Below are 25,274 nucleotides of genomic sequence, written 5' to 3' on the forward strand. Positions count from 1 at the left end.
TTCAAAGAATATAGGGGACAAACACATCCATATTCAGAGGTGTCCCAATGAGATGACTGCTTAGCATAAGCAGCTTGAATGCTGGGATACTTCAAACTGAACTCACTGACAGGTCAAAACAAAGCCAATTGGAAATTCAGCACACAAGTTCATTTTGAGTGACACCGGGGAACCTTCAGAACACAAAACTTCCTCTGCCATGAATATCAATGGCAACAAAGACAAAAGAAGGGCTCATGCATCACTGTACCTGCTGTGGAGGAGTGATGCTTTCCTGCTCATAGAACTCTGTGCTCTGTTTGGGTTTGATGTGCAAGCTAAGGCCTTTCTCAAAAGCTTGCTGCTCCAGCATCAGGGTGGAGCGTAACCATAGATTGTGGGTCTTTCCTAAGTACTTCAGCACGCAGGGCCTGATGGGTATGGGCTGCACGCACTGAGACATGGCCTCCACAAAGCAGTTTAAAGCACTGGGCTGGCAATCTCTCTGAGCTTGATGACTACCGCTACACAGGAACGGACCCATCTCGCCTGAGAGTGCCTGCAAAAAGGGATACATAAGACCAAAATTAGAGATGCATGATATATTGGTACAATATTAGTCCATCGGCTGATATTAGAAAACTTTTTAATGAACGTCAGTATCAGATTTTTAATAATTCATGTTGATTTCCATTATTTTTATATTTAGTTTACCTTTGCCATCACCTAATCACATAAAAAAAGCAATAATGCCATTACAAGTAATCTTTAGCAAATCTCAAAACGAATATTCATACCATAAATTTGTAAAGATAAAAATAATCTGCAAATCTGGTTAAAAGGAAAAGATTTAAGAATTTTTTTTTTTTTTTAAATGATTTATTTATTGATTGATTGACAGACAGGTAAAACGGTTTAATGGTATCAGCCTGAATATTGGTCAACTTCAATTAAAAATAAATAAATAATTAATAATAATAATAAAAACAGGGTGACTTTGATGAGAACTTCACAATAATGTTTAAAATAACACGTACAAAAGTAGCTTCTCACCAAACATCAATGGGAATTTGCTATAAATATTCAATAGGAATGTCAATGCTAAAGATAAACACAAAGACACACAAAGTCTTTGCATTATTATTATCACCGAAAAAGACTGATGCAGTAAATGCGTCCTAGTATTTTATACCTACTATTACACTACTACTACAAAAAAGGATTTCTTTTTTGAATGCGTGTTGTAATAGTCTATAGCCTCAATCACTCCAAATTAAAGTTCTTTAATGAGAATTCTAATACTTAAGACATCTGGTCCATTAAACTAAGATATTTGCATAAAAGCTCATTAGCAAATGCTGCCTGTTTAAGTTCATCGGCAGGGGCAGAAAGACAGCCCGCCAGACCCCCACCCATGGAAAGGTCTCCAAGATGAGCGGATAGGCACAACCTCCGACACCATTAACACACATTTTGCATGCTGATTCTGCAGTGATATGCATTATTAGTAGTAAAACAGGCAGTCTACACTTAAACCACAACAAAGGTCAAGTTAAAACGAGCAGCAGTCATACTCTGCATCTACACAGAAAATGTTTAGAGGAAAATGGCCAACTGTTAGCTCAGCTCTTTGGAGAACTGAAGTACTCACATGCTGCTGACGGTCCGACAGAATCTTCCACAGGCGGGGGAAGAGCTGGACCCAGGTCTTCTCAGCCAATGGGGTGGAGATGTGGCACAACTGAACCAGTGCATTCAGCAGTGCTCCCGTCTGATTACACACACAAGAGACTCATTTAAAGATAGGCAATATATCGTCCATTAATCAACCGACATTTAGCCACTTGAGATTATCGCACTGGCTGATAACAGTGCCAGCTCAGGCGATTAACAGAAGTGCGCCTTGTCTCAGTTCCAAAGTCTACCAGGAAACATTTGTTAATGAACATCTAATAGTTTTTATTCTTAACTATGTATATATACTTTGTTTTTGCATTTGTTTTAGTTTGTTATTTTAGTACATAAAACTAACCTAAATGAAAACGAGATCTAAAATAAACTATGTTTTGTATATATTATCTATACAATTTACCATTTATTTCAAGTAACAAAATGTTATGGTTTTGGTTTATCTATAAAACCCTGCTTAACACACTCTATTCTTTATACTTGCTTCCTGTATGTATCATGTCACGTTTGCAGCAAAAAAATATTTAATCTTCACTCATGACACCAGACATTCAAGGACAAAAGAGTCTATTCCTTTTCAAAAATTACTGTACGTCTGTACACTGTACGTTCATATGCATGACTGGTCATCACCTCTTGCCACTGAATAATTATTAGGGCATAATTGCATGTAAAGGTTTGGACCTCTGACTCTGAATGGAGATGTTAGCAAAAGCCAGAACTCAAATGTGTGCTGTGGTTGCTGACAGCAGCTCCGGTGGGCAACGCAGGCAGGTCAGGGCTTTGAACTCCTCACTTCATCATTTATCTAAAGCCAGCTTGAGAGGTGCATATAAAGCAGCACAGTGTCTAGGATTAAATAGAAATCAATGACGCTGTGACCTCAAAGTGCTCGGAGACAGAATCCCATGTTGCCCTGATCAAACTCTCTTTAACAGAGAGCTTATGAGGGAGCAGCCAAATGAGGAAGAGCAGGTTAGAGATGAAAGAAGCCAGAACCAAAAGTGCATATTAAACTACACAGTTCAAAAGCCTGTATGACTTCTGCATGTGACTCATTCCTACGTATGTCCCTTATGTAACCGGTCCTTTTTTTTTTTTTTTTGCTTTACTTTTCCTAATGCTAGAGGTTGCACTCGTGAGGGCAGCATATGTTGAGGTGATGGCTCACCTTGACCTCTCTCAGGGAGTCCAGGAATTTGTCGTGGCGGTTGGTGAGCATGTGCAGCTGGTTGCCTGCGTCTCGCTCTGCCTGCTCCTTGGTCTTAGGGAGGCTGGTCTGGTCTCCAGGTGCCAGTTCAATGTCTATCTCCACATCCTACAGATGAAAAAGGTCACAAAAACACAAAATATGAGAAAAAAATTGTTAACTTGCTACACTTACAACAGGCCTCTATGAACACATTTGAAAACACCTTTGAACTCCTGAATTAGAATTGAGGGCAGATACAGGAAACGAATTTAAGGAAGTAGAGTTTAAATAGAAATTAAATGTTTTTAATAATACATTTAATATAATTTACGTTTAATATAAACATGTCAACAAACTTAAGGAGTATTTTTAGAAACATTAGATGACATTAATATGCATTTCTATGTATTTGGCATTTCAGATGATTATTATAGTATATATTTAATATGTAGTATATATTTAATTTTCATGTTACTATTTTACTTTGACATTTTTAGGACAAAAAATAAAATTTTAAACCTAATTTAATATATATTTTAAGATCTTTGTTACACACACACACACACATATATATATATATATATATATACTGTATATATATATATATATATATATATATATATATATTAGGGCTGTCGATTTAACGTGTTAGGCTAATTAGGACAAAAATTAAACCTAATTTAATATATATTTTAAGATCTTTGTTACACACACACACACACATATATATATATATATATATATATACTGTATATATATATATATATATATATATATATATATATTAGGGCTGTCGCGATTCTATTCGACTTTTAAAAATCCTCGCCTTCATTTTGCCTGCATCGACAAACCGGAAGTGGCGCATTTCACGGACAAGACTCCATAAAACCCATTATTAGACTGTTTTCCAAGGCCTTGTGATATATTAAACCCGTTTAAAAAAAATACTAATTAAGCATAACTGTGAATTCACAAACGCTACGATTTAATTAAATAATTATATGTGATGCAGTTATAAGCTTGTAGGTTACGTACGTGCGTCTCACAGCACTCCGTTCACAGTAAATTCTGTTCCACAGGAACTGTTATTATTTACATGTGTGGAGCGGCTCAAACTCCATCTCTGCATGTTGTTGTGAGTTTGGGTTTATTATAATGTTCATCTGGGAACGCAACGTGCGCCATTTCATCAGATTTGTAAGGTAAATCATTTACAAATCCACGCAAACACAGGGGAATACATCATTATCTCCCGGATTCAAAATAAAAGCTCAAACCCTCACTCTCAGTTTACACGTTTTGATGTCCACATTTTCATTAAATTACAGTGGCCATAGCATTTCTGTCATAAAGAAATGGCCAAATATTAAAGATTAAGTGGACATTTGAATTAAATGATGCTTGGTAAATATTAAACAATTATTAGATCGCACAGTAATGTGTAAAAACAATCGTCAGGCTGTTGTTATTATTATTGCCTCTTTGATATTATATATGTATTTTAAGTAAATGTAAAGGCTATTGTTCATTTAACCTACATCTATTTTTATTACCACAAAAATGTATTAGTAATTATAATATTTTATTATTAATAGACCAGAACAAGTGGACATGTTGTCATTCTTACACTAGAATACTGAACATTGATTTCAGTGATTTGGACTATGAGAAGGACACTTGCTTCTTGCACTCTGTTGCACTTTACTTTTGCTTTAAAAAAGGATTTCATAGAAATGTGGATTTCATTTGAAGTCCTCTGTTAATTTTTTTCATCATGCTGGAGATGTCGGTTTAAATCTGTTGTTTGCACATTTCTAAGAGTACTTTTAATACTTAAAATGTTTAATAATAATAACTTTTAATAATACAATTTCAATACTTGATTCTAGTGGACTCTAAACATTGCATTTATTTAATGTGAAAACCCAACTGCTGGGGTTAATTGAAAAATGTTTTTCCCTTTGTAGTTGCGCTCACAGCTGTAATGAACAGAAGCCCAGAACATGTGGATATATTGACATTAAGAACTTGCTGACTTTCTCAGACTTTTGTAATTATTTTCTTTTTATTGAATTTTTATTAGGTTTGTTTACATTTGCACTTTTAGTTTTACATTTCGTCAATGGCTTGTTTACATTTATACTTTTTTATGGTACACTACTGAATGGCAAAGTTCCAAGTTTAATAAAATGTTCTTTAAAATTGTTGATTTTTTTGTGGGAAATTAATCGTTTAGATTAATCGATTAATCAATAAATTAGTCGATAGATTAATCAAAATAAAAATAGTCGTTAGTGGCAGCCCTAATATATATATATATATATATATATATATAACTTTTGTGATAACATAATCAGAACTTTCTCTATATATCAGAGTGTGATACTAGACCCAGCTAAATTAGGCAATAAAGGCACAAACAAGCTTTTTGTACTGATGTTTGTATACACTGAATGGCACAGCTGACCTCCTCCTTGGTCTCGCTGTTTTCTCTCTCACGAGGTTCCTGTTTGATATGCGTTGCCATGGCGAAGGCTGCACGGTCATGGCTGTCAGCCAGGTTGATGACGTTGGTGATGGAGGGGAGCATGGAGCCCTGGCAGCTGGTGCCAATGGTGGTGTTCCTCTCACAGACCGCCAGCAGCAGCTGTGAAGCAGAGATGACAGAATCAAACTCTGAACTGCCACGATTCCTAAAACACGCAAGCAAACAGCTGCTCCTTCTGTGAAGATCACAACACTTGGAAGAAAGTAGCTAACATTCACACATAAATGAGCCAGCATTGTTTAACAGCTGCCATTTTAACCACTTGCGAATACAGATCTAAATGCTTGACACTGGCTCCAGAGCTCCAACAGTGAATATTCTTCTAGTCTATCACGGCAGGCTGATTCGCGCACCCAGCCGCGCAATGTGTAGGACAGCGTTAATAATTCAAGAGCCAGAGTGGCATTGATTGAGGCTGAGATGAATAGATTGTGACCTGACTTGAGCGGGAGCAGCCAAACACCAGAGCGGTTACATCATGGTGAATGTATTAACAACAAAAGAATAATTATCTAAAATCCAGCTGAAATCCAAAGTTTTTATAAAATCATCAAGAGGAAAACTGTGACGTTAAAATGATACAGTATGCATACAATTGCTATGCAAGGTGCAATTAGCTTCTATGTAATTTAAGCATGTGCATAATTATGAAGTATTATCCACTCTGCACAGAGCTTACATGATTGAAGATGTACAATTGTACAATCTGCATTTATTTTTTTAATTATAAAAAAAAAATCTGTATACATATCCTGTGTTGTGACATGCAATGTTATATCATAGAAATTATAAATGAAAGCATTGCTTTAAACACATGTATATATATATATATAAATACTTAAAAATATTTTAATATTATTCATATAATAGTATTTATTGTATAACAGATTCCAATTACATACATTTATTTGCTTATTTAAATCAATCAACATTTTAGGTTTTATTTTATTTAAAATTATATTTTCTTTCTTTCCTTTTTTTTTGAAAAGTCTATTAAACATACATTGCGTTTCTCCAAAAATGCCTCTATTGGTGTATCTCTAACTATGACTTTACTGAATTCACGTTCATTTTTCACATGTTTTTCCTCATACTTTTTCAATAAAATATGCGTCTGTACCTCAATGCACTGTTTGATCCAGAAGTGGCTGCCCATGGCCTCCCAGTTCTGCGAGCAGCAAATATACAGAAGCCTCTCATAGACTCGCCGCTTCATTGATGCATCAAACACCTCGAAAAACTTTGCTCTGATCAGCGGCTGGGTGCAGCGTAGCCCTAACAAGAATGCTGGCTCTAGCTTGGATGTGATGTCACTTCCTGAGAGGTTCTCATCTCTGAGAAAAAAAAACAGTAAAAAAGTGTTTTAGACAAACGTTGCGAGACTGTTGTTGTGTTTACCTTCTAATACAGAGTGACAATAAACAACATGATGGGTCTTTAGCAAACAACAGCTATTAAGGACTACATGTGTTCCAGCGTAGATACAACTAGAGCTGTTGATTTAAGCCTATGGGTTCTCACCAGGATGAATTGCTCCTGACGCTGGAGAAATGCTCTCTTGCCCAGGGTGACGGTAACCCCTAATGCCTCCTGCCCCTCAGCCGCCAAACACCACCAGCCCCAACTTTAGCAATCAAAATGGGGCTACCACCCACCAGCCACAGTCTTGTTGCTAATGGCAATAGATGGAAGGCCAGCGCGGACAGCGGACCCTGTGATTAATCGGCGTAATTACCTGTAGACGTAATTAACGAGGTCCAGGAACTGGGCATTCAATTCAAGGTCGTCAGGAAAGCGCTTCTCAATGTAGGTCATCATTTTCACCAGCAGAATGGACTTCTCTCTTGGATTAGGCACCTAGGAAAGAGAAACGAAGACAAAGAGAGCCTAAGACAGTAGAAAAGAAGAAGAGCTGAGGAGGAGAAGGGGGTAACGGATTGATACAGTCCATTTATCTTTCATCTATCAGGAGAGCTGTGCAGCACCTTTGCTCGGCTCCTTTTTCTCCCTGTCTGCTCTCTTGCCTTGGGCTAACAGAACAGACACCTGGGTTCAGCTGTCCGGGCCACAGCGCACTGAATACACAATGCCTCATTTACAGCAGGATAGGCTTTGAGCTCAAATGCTTAACACTGCTGTATTCAGAGTCGACTAAAGGTTGGTTTACAATTGTGAGGGTAGCAAGTCTACAGAAATGGAAATCAATTAAATCATGTTCAAACAAGAATGCATGAAATATGAATCAGGTTTAGCCATTTATAGTCGATTTACCTAAGAACCTTAAGCACTACAGTGCTATCAAATCATAGTCCTGCTTGTTTCAGAAATCTCAACCAGCAACATTGGCGCGAGTTTTGGGTGGGATTATATATTGATCAGACGGAAGAAAACCTGTTAAAAACAACTCAGAACTCGGTTTGGTGGTGCAGCATTAACGCACTTGAACGTTAAGCTTTCTTTCTCTTTTCATAAATTTAGATTTTCTTTCCGTCTTTTATTTCTGTCTTAGATTACATTCTTTTAAAAATAACAGCCAATTTTAAAAAGGTTTATTAAAAAAAATGAAAAACTGAATAAATGTTCTTTTTAAGATGTCTTGTCATACATTTTTTGTTATTGAACGCTGTTCCCTGAGGTCCAGTTATAATGGTCACTTTCCTCTCTCTCCCTGACCTTGCTGTAGACTGTAATTTTTAACTGCCCTTTCATTCAACAGTCTCTTTGCAAAGTCTGTATTACACTGTGAAAGGATCACAAAATAATCTATGCCAAAATGTATGACAAACTATGAAGATCAGACTAAAATGATAGACCCTTTTCACAAGAGTGTGATGATGTGTTTAACGGTCATCATCAGCATCATAAATCCTCAAAAGTGTTTTATATTTTAACTTTTTTTTTTTTGAGTTTTTCTTTTGCTATTTGAGCAAATGGAAATGCAAGAAATATATCTATGGTACTTTCCCATTCACTGCTGTTGAAGTTAAACCCAACTATGATGACTTCCGCTGCCGAGAAACCCGGAAATGTGAAAAAGTTCCCATTAGAGATCTTTTTAAAAATAAACTTGCTGCCAGGAACAGCACATGGTTTGAACCACCTCAACCAGAGGGTCAGGAACAAGGAGAAGGAGAAGCAAAATTCTGTTGTAGCCCAACAAGTCTTTAATTATTTAAATTTAGTTATCTTAATAATCTTAATAAAAAAATTTAAAATAATAATTAAAATTATACTCTTTGCTTACTTTTTGGATCACTTAAGTATGTTAAGACCAAAGAAAATTCCTCATAATATGTCACCGGATGTTAACAGAATTTTTAGCAGCAGCCTGTGAGACTTTACCTGGTTGGTTGCCATGGTGTTGCCAGAGTTCTTGACCCATTCCTCCACAATCTTCACCACAGCTCGAAGAATCTTTGGGTCAGGAGATTTCTCGATGAGGGAGGTGAGGATGACCTGGATGAAGTTCTTCCTCATTTCCATGTTCATGACCGACAGCCTCTCCTTTACCAGATCCAAACTAAGCATGACCAACTCGCTCGTCACTACAGTCAAACACAGAAGAACATGATTACATGACAGCACTACGATTTTCCCTTTCGCTGAGGTTCACAGGCCTTCTATGATTCTCCAAACCTAACAAAGAGGAAAAACTACACAGGCTCACACACACAGCAAAATGTTACATAAATTTCAAAGGCTACCATCGAACATACATCACAAATTGTAAAAGACAGCTGAAGATATGAACCATAAAATACGAAATTCTACCTGCTGAAAACGGGGGAAACGTGATTGAGTTTTAGCATGGAGAACTGTAGCAGAAAGGAGACGGGTTATGAGTTTAGTCTGGCCTCTGAATGTATTTTATGCTTGATTTGCTCAAGGTAAAATGTGATTGTTCTGATGAGTCGAACCCTTGGGGGAGAATATGTTAGAGGCTGATTTCCAGTTCGCTGCTGACTCGCGCTGTGAGGGGGTCTTGGGCGATGCTGTCAGGGTGACATTGCAGCGTAAAGGCCTTCAGACGGCACCGAAAGTGTGCGAATGTGTGTGCGTGTGTCTGTTCAATCCCATCTCCATGTACCATTTAAAAACCATAATAGCATCTAGAAGGCACTCAGCAGATGGGATTGTCTGGATTTTATATTCCGGTGGACACAGTGGGAGCTTTTTGACTTCAATCACAGAAGATGTTTCTCAGTATGGATGGATTTGTGGGCCGGTCTCCGAACATTTGATTGGTCCTCCTGCAGCACCCAGTGGTCAAATATGGACAGCACATGCTGAAGTCGAACGGTTCTCTCTCACACTCTGCTCCAAGGTGACAACGTGTCTTTTTGTCTTTCTGCCCACTTTTTAAACTCCTCCAGATGACTGCAGACAACAGGATTAAAGCTGTCCCAGTAAGAGCGTATATTTTTCCATCATACTGTCAAGAGCCTAAATTTAAGACAGACTGTCAGTTCTGGGCCAAGAGGAAGAGGACCTGTTCTGTCAGACGAAGCAATAGATCTTAACCTACCTCAGCTGGCTTCCATATACCATTCAAAATAAAGACAAGCTTGAAATCTTTAAAGGCTTGAAAACGGCCTCCTCAAAGGAAGGAAGTGATGCTAAGCAAGTGCAGATAGGATAATGACAGAAAGAGGTCAATGCTAAAGCACAAGATTGTTTAAATTGAGTATTGCATACTGTATTGAGTTAACTTAACATGGTTGCTTCTAGACAGCAACCAATTAGGATCGATTCAGATGATTTAGTGATCCATCGAGTGCCATCAACAGAAGAACTGATCTGACCTGTGTGTTACCTGTTCTGTTTAAATTTACTTGCGGGTCAATGCCATAAGAGCGTACACAATAAAATAATAAATAATTGAATTTAAAATGCATGCAAAGTTTCTAGAAATGTGTTCTTTGTATTCATTTTGTTTTCGTATAGTTATGAAAAAACTTTTGTACCATTTCCAAGAAAACTTGTAACTTCAAAGACTCTAAAAATAATGTGGTGCAACCATCAAGTAATATATTATCTGCCTTCGCTTGAATATGCAATATAACTTAAATATACTTTTCAAGATAAAAAGTATTTTCTTTTACAAATATCAGGGATTATTATTGAAATAAATATTGGGAAGTCACACTACATGACATTTTCCAATCTGACTAATGACTACAAACCTTGACTGATAAATCAAAGTCAAATTATCTTATATTTTAGGAGACTTTTTGACCTTAACACACAGGTTCTGCAGGGGTCATCTCTGATACAATATCCTGTTTCATTTCTGCATGCTGGTTGTATCATTACATTATTTCAAATATTAATTATAATTTTAATTTAAAATATCAATAAAAAATTAAATAATACTAACAATAAATTTATGAGTAATTGCAAGCAGCAATCAAGGGGCCAACAAAAGCACATTGGAACAAAAGACGCTAAAAGCAAGACAGTGAGCATCAGACTAAATACAAAAATGAGTAAAGACATTCAGAGACAATTTGAAACAAAATGGTTGAAAACCAATTAATCCAATCACTTGTAATGTGATATTTGCTTATTACTTTTGATCAATAGTTGGCACTGACACCAAATTTGGTCTCACCACAAATCTGGTGTGGTCAGTATTGGATGACAATGCCACAGACACAGTTTGCAATCAATGTGTCAAAGCTTTGCAGAGATACAGCCTCAGATGCAGTCTGGCATCATGCCATCAAATTCGCTGATGTGGAAAATCAACATGGTTTTGTCTATTGACAAGAAATCCATAAGTTTTTACCGGCATGGTCTGAAGAAGAAGAGTTAAGTAAGGCCGGCCGCACACTAGACGATTTTCAAATCTTAAACGATTTTAAAACCATGGGAGACCACAGACATGAAGACATTTCAACCAATTTTTAGCCTTATAATCCTCTGAACACACACACTAGATGATTCGACCAGATCGCGAGACCACACACTCGTTGATTGTAGGAACGATTTCACAGTGACACGTGATCTCACGGACACTCACGAGATCAAACGTAACTAGAGAAGAAAAACAACTAGAGGACAACGTTGTCAGCTGGCTCTCCTGGCGAACGTTCTGTTTCTGTTCTGTAAAGAATATGGGTGATGTTCTCTGCTTTCATGGCATGTTTGTGGCTGCCAAGTTTCAGCTATAGAAGCACGCAACATCCGGTAGGTGATGCTTGCTCGCTCTCATTGGCTATCGTGGGTATCATGTCAGAGGCAGCCCGATCGAGAGTCGTAAATATCAAACATGTTTGATATTTACGATTTGAGTTCGGGGACGCTCCATCTTGATCGGGACCAGATAAATAATCTTAATAACACCACACAACAGAGGATTTTTCGGACAAAAAAATCGTTTGCGACAAGCCGCGAATCGGGCCACACCCCCTGATCGTTCGTGGGATGCAAATCAGACTTAAAATCGGCCTTAAAATCGTCTAGTGTGCGGCCAGCCTTAGGCTAAGTTCACACTACATGACTTTAAACGTCGGCAGATCGCTGTGCTGTTCAGACTACATGACTTGATTGTCTGTCTTTAAGTCGTTGTGGTGTTCACACTACGTGACTATGTAAATGATCCGCAACCGGGGTTTACACACTACACAAGCTGACAACAACTCTGTCACCTAACGATCAAGGATATTACAGTTTTGAATTAGTTTTTATTTTAATATCGTTTTCAAATTTTCTATAATTTCAGTTTAGTTTTAGTTAGTTTAAAATAATGTTTTTGTTAGTTTTTATTTTGTGAACACATTTCTATTTAATTTTTATATATTTTAGTTTCAGTTTTAGTAATTATAGTTCAGCAGAGTTAATGGAACACTTCCAGTGTAGACCATTTAATTTTAGCAAAGTTGAATGTTTGCACAGTTCAGTAAACTCTAGTGCAAACCTTAATAATGAAAATAAAATATTTTTTTACAATTGAACAAAAACTATGCAACTTATATGTATGAAATGTATTCATTCATATTCATGTTCATATTCATTCATATTAAAGATGTAATCTTGTTAAACATGCCAATAGTTTACAAACAACAAGCTAATCAAGGTTTTCAGAGTTACTAGAAAGCTACAGGCAGTTTTTATCAGGGTTGGAGCTAAATTCTGCAAGACAATGACCCTCCAGTGCTGGATCGGAGGAAACCTGTTCTTTCTAATCGTCATTAAAACTCTGTAAACTTTATTTTTGTAATTTAAATGATGTTTGCACTTTACTTTGACAAGTCGCTTCAGATGAGCAACGCAATCAATCCCAGTTCTAAAGCCACTTTTTTACAGGACACGGCAAGTGGTGAAATCACCGCTTTTCACCGTGTTTTGTACAGTCAAAGCAGTGCTTGTGTCATGGACTCGAGGCGGACGATGCCAAAGTAATCGCAAAGCGTGACAAAATGACTATTCACTAAAGTCAGCTCACTTAATTTCCAGCGATATCGTCGACTTGATTGCACAGATACTATTTAAACTGAGCTGAGCTGGACGATGACATCACTGAATCAATGATGAACTGCCTTTAACTGAAAATTGAGTGTTTACTATTGTCTTTTTGCACTGACACGCTATTTTCCTATTTGATACTGTAAAGCTGATTTGACACAATCTGTATTGTTAAAAGTGCTATATAAATAAAGGTCACTTGACTTGACTCATCCAAAAATTCTAATTCTGTGTCTGTTAACTCATGTTGTTCTCGCACGTCAAGCACGCTTTTAAACATCCGTGAGCTGTAAGGTGTGCATTGTTATTATTATTTCCCATTTCATGTTTTATAGCTATTTCCCATTTCATTGCTCGCGTCTTATTTTTTAAATGCAAAAACGCATTCTCTGTTAATAACCGTTTAGGACTCAGCTCACGTGCATGAAGCGCCATCTACAGGCATTTCCCTAAACAACCACAGGTCAGATTTACTGGCACAGAATGAGAGCTTATTAAATCACGAGCATGATTATTTAATTTTGTTAATTATTTAATTTTAGTTAGTTTTTTAGTAACTGTTGTTAGTTTCGTTTAGTTTTAGTTTTTCGTTTATTTAGAAATGTTAATTTTATGTCAGTTTACGAAAATGTTCTTTGACCAATAGTTTTAGTCATAGTTTCAGTTTTCGTTTACGAAAATAACCTTGCCAACGACTCTACAAACCACGTTTTGTCATGAAAACACACACGAGAATTGGAACGGAAATGATGCGAAACAACACGTGAAACAGGAGTTGTTCATTTGAAAATGGATGTCGGGAAGAAATTAGCGCTGCAAGCTGTTTGCTCGATGAAAAATTTTGATCCATTTATTGTGTCCAAACTTTTCTTTAAGCCTGTTGCTGCTGTTGTTTTTCTACCGGTGACCTCAACCCATGCCTTGCTCTCTCATTGGCTGTAGCTCGTCACGACACCTGACACCATGTGATGTCGAGTCGGCCAACCGGTCCAGATATTTGGCATGCTAGATATTTGTTTGCCGTTGGCAAGGTGTTGGCGACGCATCAGTGAGCCTCTTTGATGTGTCGTTGTGTAGTTCACACAAAGATTGCCGAGCGCCGATCACCCGCTGATTTTCCCCCGATCACAGCCCGACCTGTCGGCGAGCTCGTTAACTTGCAAATCGGGCTTAAAATCCTGTAGTGTGAACTAGGCATTAGGTGAAAATCAGTTTAGGACAGGGGTGGCCAACCCTGTTCCTGGAGATCTACCTTCCTGCAGAGTTCAGTTCCATCCCTGATCAAACACACCTGTCTGTAATTATCAAATAATTATCACATTAGATCGATAATCACTAGAGTGTCTAAAGTTATTATTTCGCAACCTCTGTGGAGATTCAAAGAATTTATGTGTTTGTTAACAGCTGCTGACCATAATACTGGCCTTTAGACTACATCTTGCACTGGAGCAAATCAAATGATGCAATTATTGTTCATCCTGTTGTGAGCTAAATTCGCTACAATGTTGTGACAATGTTTGTCCAATTTAGAAAAAAAAATTCTAATCTAATATATTTTAAAGTATCATTTATTCCTGTGATGGCAAAGCTGAAATTGCAGCAGCCATTACTACAGTCTTAAATGTCACATGGTCCATTAGAATCTAAAATAATGTTGATTTGATGCTCAAGAAACATTTCTATTATTACTGTTAAAAACAGTTATGTTGCTTAAAGGGGTCATATGATGTTGCTAAAAAGAACATTATTTTGTGTATTTGGTATAATGAAATGTGTTTAAGCGGTTTAAGGTTAAAAAAAACACATTATTTTCCAATACTATACATTATTGTTTCTCCTCTATGCCCCGCCATTCTGAAACGTGTAGATTTTTACAAAGCTCATCGTTCTGAAAAGCAAGGTGTGCTCTGATTTGGCAGCTATCCAGTGCATTGTGATTGGCAGAAAACCTCAAGCGTGTGACGGAAATGTTACGCCCCTTACCATATTGTGATACCGTATCCTGGAGCGACGAGACAAAAACATTAAAACCCATTATAAACGAGGCATTTGTTGCATTTAGCGGGGACATAATTACGGATTACAATGACTGTTTCTGTCTTTTTATGCGTTGCGTTGCATCGCGCCGCGTAAACATAAAACCATGTCTACATTTGTGATCGGAGAAATGACCAACAACAAGCCCTAATCTACATTGCTCAAAACTCACGTTAGAATCGTCAGTGGCAAATTCTGTAAATATAAAAAACGTACTTACAGGCTGTGAGTCAGAAGCGCCAGGCTGTCCTTGCAAACAAAGGAAAAATTGAAATCGCATCATATGACCCCTTTAATATTTTTTTGAAAACCATGACTCTTTGGTTCTTTGATGAATAGAATATTCTTAAGAACTGCATTAATTGAAACAGAAATCGTTACTATCGTCGGCACCGATAGCCTTGTGGGGCAGTGCACTGACATACAGAGCCTTTGCGCTACGGGCGTCCCAAGTTCGAATCCTGTCTTGGGGAACTTTCCTGATACCGCCCCCCCATCTTTCTCACACACCTCTTCCTGTCAGTTCTGATCTGTCCTATCCTAATAAAAATAAAACTTCAAAGGGGACCTATAATGCAGAAATCACTTTTATAAGGTGTTTGAACACAGTTGTGTAGCTGCAGTGTGAAAACAACCAGTATGTTAAAAAATGGTAAAAAAATACAAATCCACCCACTCATTTTTTTATAATCCAATAAATCATAAAATGTCTCTCAGAACAAGCGATTCCAGATTCTCCCCATGTACACATCATTGTAGGGAAAAAGTCTCGGCCATTTGTGACTATCTCTGCCCTATTAGACAGCCCAGAGTGAGAAGCAGCAGTCCGCCATTACTGTTTTCTTGACACTGTGTTGTGTTTTGGGATGCACAAACACAGGAGTCACATAGTAGTCTCCATAGACTCCCTCCATCTGAGCTGCTGAGGACACTGTGGTGAATTTTCATTTTCAAAGGAAATGTCCTGAAAAAACAAAAATCCGTAAAGTCCTATGTGATTGTGCCAATCATTTTATGCCGGACTGCCTCACAAATGAGGGTCATTTCAACTCTGGAATTTCGTTATCAGATCAATACCAATGCATCATGCATGAACATCAGCCCCAGACAAAGTAAGTGCGTCATATTTTGTTTTCCAAATTGCCTTTCTGAAAGTTGGCACTCTGTAAAGCTAATGTTGCTAAAGCTACCATTGTCTCTGCCTCTTTTCACTGATGCTGCCTAAATAGGAATGTGTAAATAGGAATGTGGTAGTTAAAATTGCATATGAAAGCAATGTGAAATCAGCCACTTGAGAGTTTCTGACATTTTCAGTGCGTGAGATTTTTTTATTGAGTGTTTGTTGTTGACTGGTATGACAGAGCATGAGCTCTTGAAGCTCCGTCCTCTTCTGAAAAGGGGGCCGGGAGCACCAGCTCATTTGCATTTAAAGGGACAAATGCAAAAACGGTGAGTTTTGGCTCATACCCTAAAAGTGGCAACTTTAACAGGCTATAAAAATTATCTGTGGGGTATTTTGAGCTAAAACGTCACATACACACTATGGGGACATCAGAGACTTATTTTACATCTTGTAAAAAGGGGCAAGATCTTCAAGGCCTGTTCACACAAAGACAAATATTCAGTACAAGAAAAAAAAAATATTATCTGAATGAACGGTTGTTAATGTGTCTGTTCAGACTCACACAAACATTTGCATGTCGTTAATTGTTTCCATTGCACTGTGAAAAAAACTGGCTAACCAATTCTTGCTGTTCGTCACATGGCCAGAGCCGCTGCGGTTTCATAAAATAACAACTTGGTAGAGCTCACAAAGTAGTTTATTTAGATTGAGTGAATAGCAGAGGAAGAATCCCAGAACTGGCTCTCTTGTTTCTGCACACTTTTATTTGGTGTTATTAGATTAACACCATAGCGAACACAAAAATCTAAACAGCAGTTTGAAAACATGCAAACACTGTTCGACTTCCTTCTCTGTGACAAATGGGTGTCAAAAACAGAAATTTATGTAACAATTTGTGTGTCAGAGTAACCAGGGTATTTCTGCTTTTCTAAAAGCGCCACCTACTGTCACAGAGAGTGAATTTGTATTTTCATGCATCATCTGCTGTTTTTTTACACATTAGTCTAGATGGTTCTTAATTTTTTTTTTGACAATGAGCCAAGAACTCACAAATCTCATTTCCAGCCTCAAATTGATATAAATAATTTATTATAGGATAAAAGCATCTGCTAAATGATTAAATGTAAATGAATAAAAGAAAACAGACCAAAACCCACAAGTGTTCAGACTTACCACAGTAATAAGGAGTTTGTCAAACCACTGCAGTTTAAGTTCGGCACGGGGCCACATGTCCGATCTGAGGGCAGTCTTCATGAGGTTCACACAGCGACGGGACAGCAGTTCACCAGGGGAGCCTGCCACATTAGTGCTATCATTTACCTGCAGACACAGAGCGGGATTTGGCTTGTGTAAGTATTAGTGGACACTCCAGTAAGATTCACAAAGCAGGTATGAAACTGTTTGCGTTTAACGCCATGCCAGCTTCTGTGGCTATTTTCATGGATGACTACCTGGCAGGCAATGCGGATGAGGAAGTTGACCACAGTATCTGTGTGCTGTTTCTCCACAGGTTTGGTAAGTAGAGCCTCTGTGCCTGGCATCGACTGACTGCGGCCAAAGACCTGCACATACAAACACAATACAGCCAATGTACTCAAACATGGCACAGTCCATCAGGGTACAGAGCGTGAGAGACTGATTACAGTGGTCACACTCAGGCTGCGGCGAGTGGTTTAAAGTTTCCTCACCGTGCCGACAGCACCAGCTGCAGTGCGAAATCTCTTTACATCTTGTGCCGAGTCAACGGACATTCCTCTCTTCATAGCACCAGAGGCTCCACTCGTACCTTCTCCCACACTTCCTGGATCAGCTTCTGATTCAGGCTGAGAAAAGTGAAAAATTCATTCACAATTAATTGCCGGGAATGTACAAATTCAAATCACAGAAGACCGAAAAACTGATTTTGCCATCTTATCTCCTGCTAACAAACCTGTTGGTCTTTGATTCTCTGGAGCTCCCATTTGATGACCACCTCGGCTAAGTCCACTGCCAACTTCCTCTGCTCGATAGTCACACTAGGGGTGAAGCCCAATCGCTGCATAGCACTAATCATGTGCTGAACCAGGTGATGTCTCACTGGGTAATATACCTGTAGGCAGAGAAACATACACTCAAGCAAACTCTACAAAAAACAAAATGTTATATGACCTACCAAACAAACTAATACCTAAGGCTGTGCAATAAAAAACAGAATAATGTGAATACTGGATTATAAAATTATCTGCAGTATAACTAGTGAGATTTAGGTGATTTGGCATACTCTGAAGTGCTGTACAATGAGGTGAAGTATGTGGACGAGCTGAGGAACTGTGTGGCCCTCCTCCACAATAATCTTGCGGGTCCAGTGTGTGAGCATCTGATGACCGTCCTCCATCCGAGCAGGTACTGCAGGTGTGAGAATTGCCATGGCTTGCCGAACAATGGCACGTGCTTCCATAGTATGAGCCTTTAGCAGACTGTGGAAAACCTGCAGAGAACCGATACAGAGACTTTTAACAGCATTTCACAGAAGGAAGAAGTTGACTACTGAAGTGAGTTCCCAAAAGACTAAACTTTGAGTAGCAAAAGCTCAGAGGGTACTCTTCTATTCTTTGAAATGTTGAGGTAAGTGAAGTATTTGGATTTGAGAAATTGTATCTGCCAAAGGGCTGATATCATATTTATTATAAACGTGTCATGTTATTTCCTTAATTAAAAAGAAATAACCACTAAAGATTTGCTCTGTTGATTTTAATTCCATCATGGCTCAAGCCAAAAAAATTCTAGAAAAAAAAGCAGAAAATTAATCCCCTAATTGTAGTCTTTTTTTCTTTTTTTTTTAAATCACAGCAATATATAGGCTCTAATGATTTTTAAATGGCTTAAATTAAATTTGAAAATAGCAAAAAAATAATTGTATTACTTTACCAGTGTAATATTGATTTGCACTAGTTTTTTTTAAGAAATTAAATTTTATTCAGCAAGGCTGCATTCAATTTATCAAACTGATATATGTAAAGACATATAATTTCTAGATTAGAGAAATATATAAAGTGTTCCATTACAAATAAATGCTGTTCTTTTAAACTTGCTATTCAAAGAATTCTGAAAACAAGTATAAAGGTTTCCACAAAAATATTATGCAGCCAAACTTTTTTCAACACTAGTAATTATAAGAACCATTATTAATTGAGCACCAATCATAATTAACAATAAATGAGAACTAAATCAGCATATTACAACGATTCCTTTGTAATCATGTGACACTGAAGACTGAAGTAATGACTGCTGAAAATTTTGCCATTACAGGAATAAAAATTGAAAATATTTAAATTGTTGTTCAAAAGCAATCAGAAAAAAAAATGTTTATAGTATTTTTGGCAGCTGAAATTTTGGTGCATGCCTACCTGTAACACAATCTTTTTGTGAATGGCAAACTTGGCGATAATGTGAGCCAGCAAGAGGTGGCCACTGTACTTGCAGGCCGGATCCACGCAGGTTTTGGGGAGCAGGCAAGGCCAAGCGAAGGTCATGAGACGCCTCAGCTTGCTGTTTCTGCTCTTGTTGTTGTCATGGATGTGATGAGGAGCATGCTCTACCAGCAGGGTTGAGAACTGAAGCAAGTAGATCCTCAATGAGTCGGCCAGATCTGCCTGCTTCTCAGGATCAAGAACCTACAATAACGGGAAAAACGTGTTACAAGACACTAAACGATGCATTCTTTTTAGGGCTGTGAGGCATATGGCAGACTTAAAAGTCTGTTTAAACTTGAACAGCTTCCTTTCCTGCTGGAGGTGTTGAAAACAATCCCGGGGAATAAACGGGCTGTTTGGTTTGCTCTTTGCTATGATTACCAGCAGGGGAGAGAATCAATTTAAGCGTGAAATAAATGAAGGCTATTAACCTTCATTGCTTGGAAAACAAACACTATGACCTTTATTGTAGCCTTGACATTTCTGCTGGTGAAATAACAGCCAGAGGTCATCCTGGATAAACTGGTGACTTGATAAAAGACAGAGTGAAAGCACTGCTTATGGTGCTGTTGGAGAGGGTTACCTTGGTGATGAAGACACTAGTGATGCTCTCAGGGTTGTCACCCTCTGGATTGGGTGGCCCCAACAGTTGCTCGCCTTCTCCTTTCTCAAAGCTGTATAGCTTTAAACTTGAGAAATGTGTAATGTCTGCACCACCAAACAAAACACTTACTTGCAGTAGCAAAGCAGACAGTATGCTAGTAGTTTGGGCTCTTTCCAGTTGGTTGCAGCCATGTTGTCTTTGCGATGGCGCTCCTGAAAGGCCTCGCTGACCCACACGCGCCTGAGCTGACTCACTAAAGAGTGCTGACCCGCCAACCAGCCTTCATCATTTTTCACAATGATGCTAATGATCTGAGGGAGTTTATTAATTCTCATTAATATTCAGGCTCTACAAACAAGCACATTACATAAAATCTAACAGTAAATGGTTCAGTTAAGAGCGTGTTTGGCCCACCTTGATGGCCTGGAACTGTAGGTCAAGGCGGGCAGTGCTGGTGGAAGGAGACGCAGGTCTCGCAGTTGTTGCAGGCCCAGCTGGAACCAGCAGAGGGACAAATCGATTTGGGTTAGAAGCCAAGACATCTCGAAGTGGCTTGGCATCTTTGTGCTTAAGGAAACTCTGCAAATGAGAAAATGATAAAAGGTTGAAGAAAAAAAGCATTCATAACATTCAAATAAGATATAATAGCACGGAATTTTTAAACAAAGACACAATACAGTATGAGGTATGGACAAGAAAGAAAAAACACAAACCATGAACATGCGGCTCCACTGTGGGTCATTGAGAGTGGCCTCCATCATGAAAAGCTCCACTGTTTGAGATGGATGACGCGTCAGGAACTTGATCAGTGGCTCTCTAAAGGGACTGCCAGCCTGTAGAGTAACAACATGCAAATTGTATAAAACCATAATATTTGTATTGTAAAAAATATCCTAACTTTTAATACTTTTTAAAAATGTAACTGATTCCTGTGCAAAGTCAAATTTTTAGCAGCCATTACTGAAGTCTTCATTGTCACATGATCCTTCAGAAATCATTCTAATTTGCTGATTTAGTTCTTAAGAAACAATTTGTATTATTGTTAATGTTGAAAACACTTGCGCTGCTTAATATTTTTGTGAAAATGGTGATTTTCTTTTTTTGGTGAAACATTTTCAAACATGTCTTTTTGATTATTTAATGCATCCTTGCTGAATAAAAGTATGAATTTCATTCAATTAAAAAATATATATACTGATCACAATCTTTTTAACAGTAGTTTGTGTGTGTGTGTGTGTGTGTGTGTGTGTGTGTGTGTGTGTGTGTAAGGTCTATTCAGTGATCTACAAATCTGCCACATTAGTCTAATTATCTTGAATGCAGGCTGAAATTAATACTAATAGGTATTTATATTAAATTTCATTTGACACTTTTGCATGACAATCTTGTACCTCTATGAGCATCGCCCTTTCCGTTTTCATGACCACTTCCAGCAGAGGTTTCACCAGTGTCTGTGGAGCAGCTGGTATCAGGTGGAAGAGGTTTATAATGGCTGAACAGATTCTCATTTCCTGCAGAAGTGCATGAAGGAATGCATCACAGTGACTGTTAGTGATAACCAGCAGTGGAAAACCAAGTGTACCTCCTGTAATATATAATCAACAGTGACAAGTTGAGGAACATCTGTGGGAAAGTCAGAGTGGCAGGTTGGTTCCTGAAAACATCATAGATCCACGGGACTTCATATGGTTGCAGGATCAACCCTCTACGCACACCTTGGCAATATAATCGCCAATGGCAAGTACTTTTTTTTTTAGTTTACCCGCCAGACTGATATACTATTTTACACACACACACACACGCACACACATTTACTTAGCTATCTAAATGGGGACATTACATAGACTTCGATTGTTTTTATATACAGATAGTTATACACTTTTTAACCTAAACCCACCCCTAGCCCTCACAGAAAACTTTCAGCATTTTTTTAATTTTAAAAGTTAAAAAAAACTGTTTACTTTATTTTTTTATAACAGTTTTACAAATGAGGACATCCACAAATTGAGGTTTTTGTTATTATCTGCTGGGATCATGAATATTAATCACGTTGTCATTAATCACGGTAATAGATGAGCGCCAGCCAACGAGAGCTGTTCGCGCATTAGCTCCGCCCACTGCCGAGACACCGGCATATCGTCTGCTTGTTCTTAAAAGCTGAATAATTCTAAATGAACTCTGTTATTTTGACAGGAAAATACAACAAAGAATATGGATTACATGTAGTGCGTCGATTCAGCGTGGTATGCAAGACTCTCGCTCTCTCTCTTTGCATGTGTGAGAAACACAGCGCTATCAGGAAAGAGCCGGCGAGTCGTGCGCCTTCACACTAGTTTACGGTACGTCAAATACAGGTGCGCTGCATGCTACATACTGCGCATCCATTGAGTACATGACATGATCCATTGAGCGCATCCAAATACTAGTACAGATCGCTTGACGGAGAGCGAAACTCTCAAGCGCTCAGTCAGCGTGTTTATCGAGTGAAAATCTGTGTTGAACACCTCTCACACACATACTGGTGTGTAAAATCTAAGAATTTATTAACCAATGGCTAATGTTAGACATTATTTAGTCGGCCAGAGTAAGATTCTAAATAATCTACATTGCGAGTAAATCTAGTGATTTACTCGCAATGTAGAGGGTTGAGGATTGAGAGGGACCACCTCAGAAATGTGAAACGTAGAGGTCAAACGCAACACCACAGACACAGAGATACGGTTACAAAGACTCCACTAGCACAGAGTATCCACGAGCACAATGAGAGCGGAGTCAGTGAAGACCCCACAGCAGGCCGCCATCTCACCTCTACACCCTCCATGGCAGGCTGCGCCAGAACAGGAGACAAAAAACAAAATCAGCAAAGCAGTGTGGGTAATGAGTGCTGTATGGATTGAGGAGATGGGTTCATGTGAAAGGTGGTGTGTGTGTGATTCTGTGCAAAGCAATCCTTCTTCTAGGTTGCGCACTTGTTGCAAAGGCCAAAAAATGTGAGGTAAAAAAAAAAAAAGCTTTTTCTGAATTGAAACGGGTAGCATTTCAGCTGGCCTCTATCCACAGATCCATTGATTTTCAGCATGTAAACTTAAGGTGAGAGAAATCATGTGTGGGAATACACAGTACTGATTAATTAGCATGAAGGGCATACAAAAGTATGGGCGTTAGGACCATAGTGCTAAATGATGCATAACTGCAAAACCGATGATTGTTACTAAACATTTAAATGCAATATTTGAAAAATTATCTTGACAAACAAGTAATGCACTCAATTTAATAATGTTCAAAGGTAACCTAAATACTTGCAATAATATTTTATATATAACATATACACATGCTTTGTATTAGGGGTCGACCGATTATCGGCGCCGATATTAAGCATTTTTATGATTATCGGAATCGGTCATTTTCAAAACAGATTAGCGATAAAATAACTTAAGTTTGAAATGCGCTATTTGGCTCTGATGCAGCCTGTCAGAACTCACCACTCTGTGGCCTAAAGCAGTCTCCGCCCACCGCTCATCTGATTTGTTGGGAGTCATGAGTCCGACCAATCAATGCGGAATTCACTCTCACTCCGAAAGCGCTTGCTAACTGCAGCTGCTTCAGCGATCACTCATCAGTTGTCTCTCAAAGGTAAGGCAGCAGCAGACGTTGCTTAAGTTGCAATAGATCCCAATCCACTAACGTTGCACTGAAGTTGCAAAACACCTCAATATTATCTATAAAACGCGGATGGAATCGCGGAATCCAGTCATATTAATGGAATTTACTGTAGGTCTATGACGCAGAATGTCACAAAATAAATCAAAAGTAGGTCAGTACACTTAAATTGAGTCGCAATATGGACTAGTATCTGTAAATATTAAGCCACAAAAATACTATTTAAATATGGATCCAGCATGCGTGTCTCCTTGTATGTAAATGGCACAGATGCGCGATGTTGTTTTCTACACATACAAAGTGTGCGACGCTCGCGCGGATTTCTGAGTTTTGAGAACTCATTTTATGTGAAGGAGAGTAACAGATTTTAATAATTATTCAAGGAGTTTGCAAATGTGATATTGATTTAATACAACAGTTCAATAAACACGTACTGCCTGATTTTGCTCTATTTCATCAACGAGAATAGTTCCAAATAAAGTAACAGCTCAGCCGCTTCACATCTCTAAAAGCAAACACAGCGGTGTTTCATTCATGAATGAAAGTGCGCTTTTGAACGAATCTAGTGAGTCAGTGATTCATGATTACCCATTCATAAAGACAGTCACCTGCTTCATTCCTGAAGGAATTAGTCGTTCAAACGAATCAATTGAATGAATGATTCAGTGATAAAATCAGTGATTTGCCGCCACCTGCTGGCGGTTTCAGTTTCATGTTTAGGTATAATTGCAGTTATTTAAATTATTTAATATTTCTGTATTCAAAATTTTATTTAAAACATTAATTTAATTGCACTCATGCCACCTCTGAGCCTCATTGAATGTCTGAAAATTTACCTACAAGCCACTTTTGTGTTCTTTTTGTGCACCCTCTGTAGTACAAATTAATTTTTCATTAATACTAATTTCATGATTGGTAACTTATTTGTCTTATTCTACTTCTTATTATATTGTTTTAAATATAAATTTTAAAAAGCTTATAAACATACATTTTCGAATTTTACAGATGAAAATTATGCCATTGCAAAGGTAAAAAGAAAATGCCCCTGTAAATCACTTGACCTCATATTACGAAGGCTAATTTTTGATCAGAATTTTTGATTATTGATCAGAAGGTGCTCCTTAATTTTTTTTAATTAGGAGGACAAGCGCTCTTGATTACAAGAAGAAAAACACTGCTCTTAAACTGGGTGTGTGACAGGTATGGCTGAGGAATGGGGTTTGGCTGAGGAAAAATTCAGTCAAAAGATTTTTTTTAATTTTTTTTAATTTTTACACCAGACATATATATCGGTTCTCGGTCTACTTGATCTGTAATAATCGGTATCGGCCTTGAAAAACACATCTCGGTCGACCCCTACTTTGTATTGTATTAAAAATATTTTGCATAAAGAAAACCTAATCTACTATTAGGATCAAATGTTTTGCATTGAGAATTTCAGAACAATTCAGCAGATTTTACTTGTGTTTCTATTTTTATCAGAGCATTTTAATGAGAATGAGTACAGTATTGGGCCCGATAAT

General features: G+C 38.0%; 1 protein-coding gene across 1 annotated transcript in view; it reads right to left on the minus strand.

The window, feature by feature from the left end:
- The window catches only part of LOC107584185 (transformation/transcription domain-associated protein), an 83,370-nt gene that overhangs the window by 36,615 nt on the left and 21,481 nt on the right, over positions 1-25,274 (minus strand). Inside the window, exons 23-42 of the mRNA XM_016270690.1 lie at positions 22,898-22,918; positions 21,483-21,602; positions 20,805-20,924; positions 20,506-20,670; positions 20,221-20,402; positions 20,071-20,176; positions 19,422-19,688; positions 18,296-18,502; positions 17,966-18,124; positions 17,724-17,858; positions 17,487-17,597; positions 17,209-17,355; positions 16,481-16,511; positions 8,751-9,010; positions 7,144-7,265; positions 6,529-6,742; positions 5,328-5,507; positions 2,840-2,986; positions 1,631-1,750; positions 251-538 (exon numbers count right to left, since the gene is read on the minus strand). Coding sequence (XP_016126176.1) covers positions 251-538; positions 1,631-1,750; positions 2,840-2,986; positions 5,328-5,507; positions 6,529-6,742; positions 7,144-7,265; positions 8,751-9,010; positions 16,481-16,511; positions 17,209-17,355; positions 17,487-17,597; positions 17,724-17,858; positions 17,966-18,124; positions 18,296-18,502; positions 19,422-19,688; positions 20,071-20,176; positions 20,221-20,402; positions 20,506-20,670; positions 20,805-20,924; positions 21,483-21,602; positions 22,898-22,918 — 3,102 coding nt within the window. The remainder of the gene's footprint in view (positions 1-250; positions 539-1,630; positions 1,751-2,839; positions 2,987-5,327; positions 5,508-6,528; positions 6,743-7,143; positions 7,266-8,750; positions 9,011-16,480; positions 16,512-17,208; positions 17,356-17,486; positions 17,598-17,723; positions 17,859-17,965; positions 18,125-18,295; positions 18,503-19,421; positions 19,689-20,070; positions 20,177-20,220; positions 20,403-20,505; positions 20,671-20,804; positions 20,925-21,482; positions 21,603-22,897; positions 22,919-25,274) is intronic.

This window comes from Sinocyclocheilus grahami, unplaced genomic scaffold (genome assembly GCF_001515645.1).
Source record: "Sinocyclocheilus grahami isolate Dianchi unplaced genomic scaffold, SAMN03320097.WGS_v1.1 scaffold57.1, whole genome shotgun sequence".
NCBI lineage: Eukaryota > Metazoa > Chordata > Actinopteri > Cypriniformes > Cyprinidae > Sinocyclocheilus > Sinocyclocheilus grahami.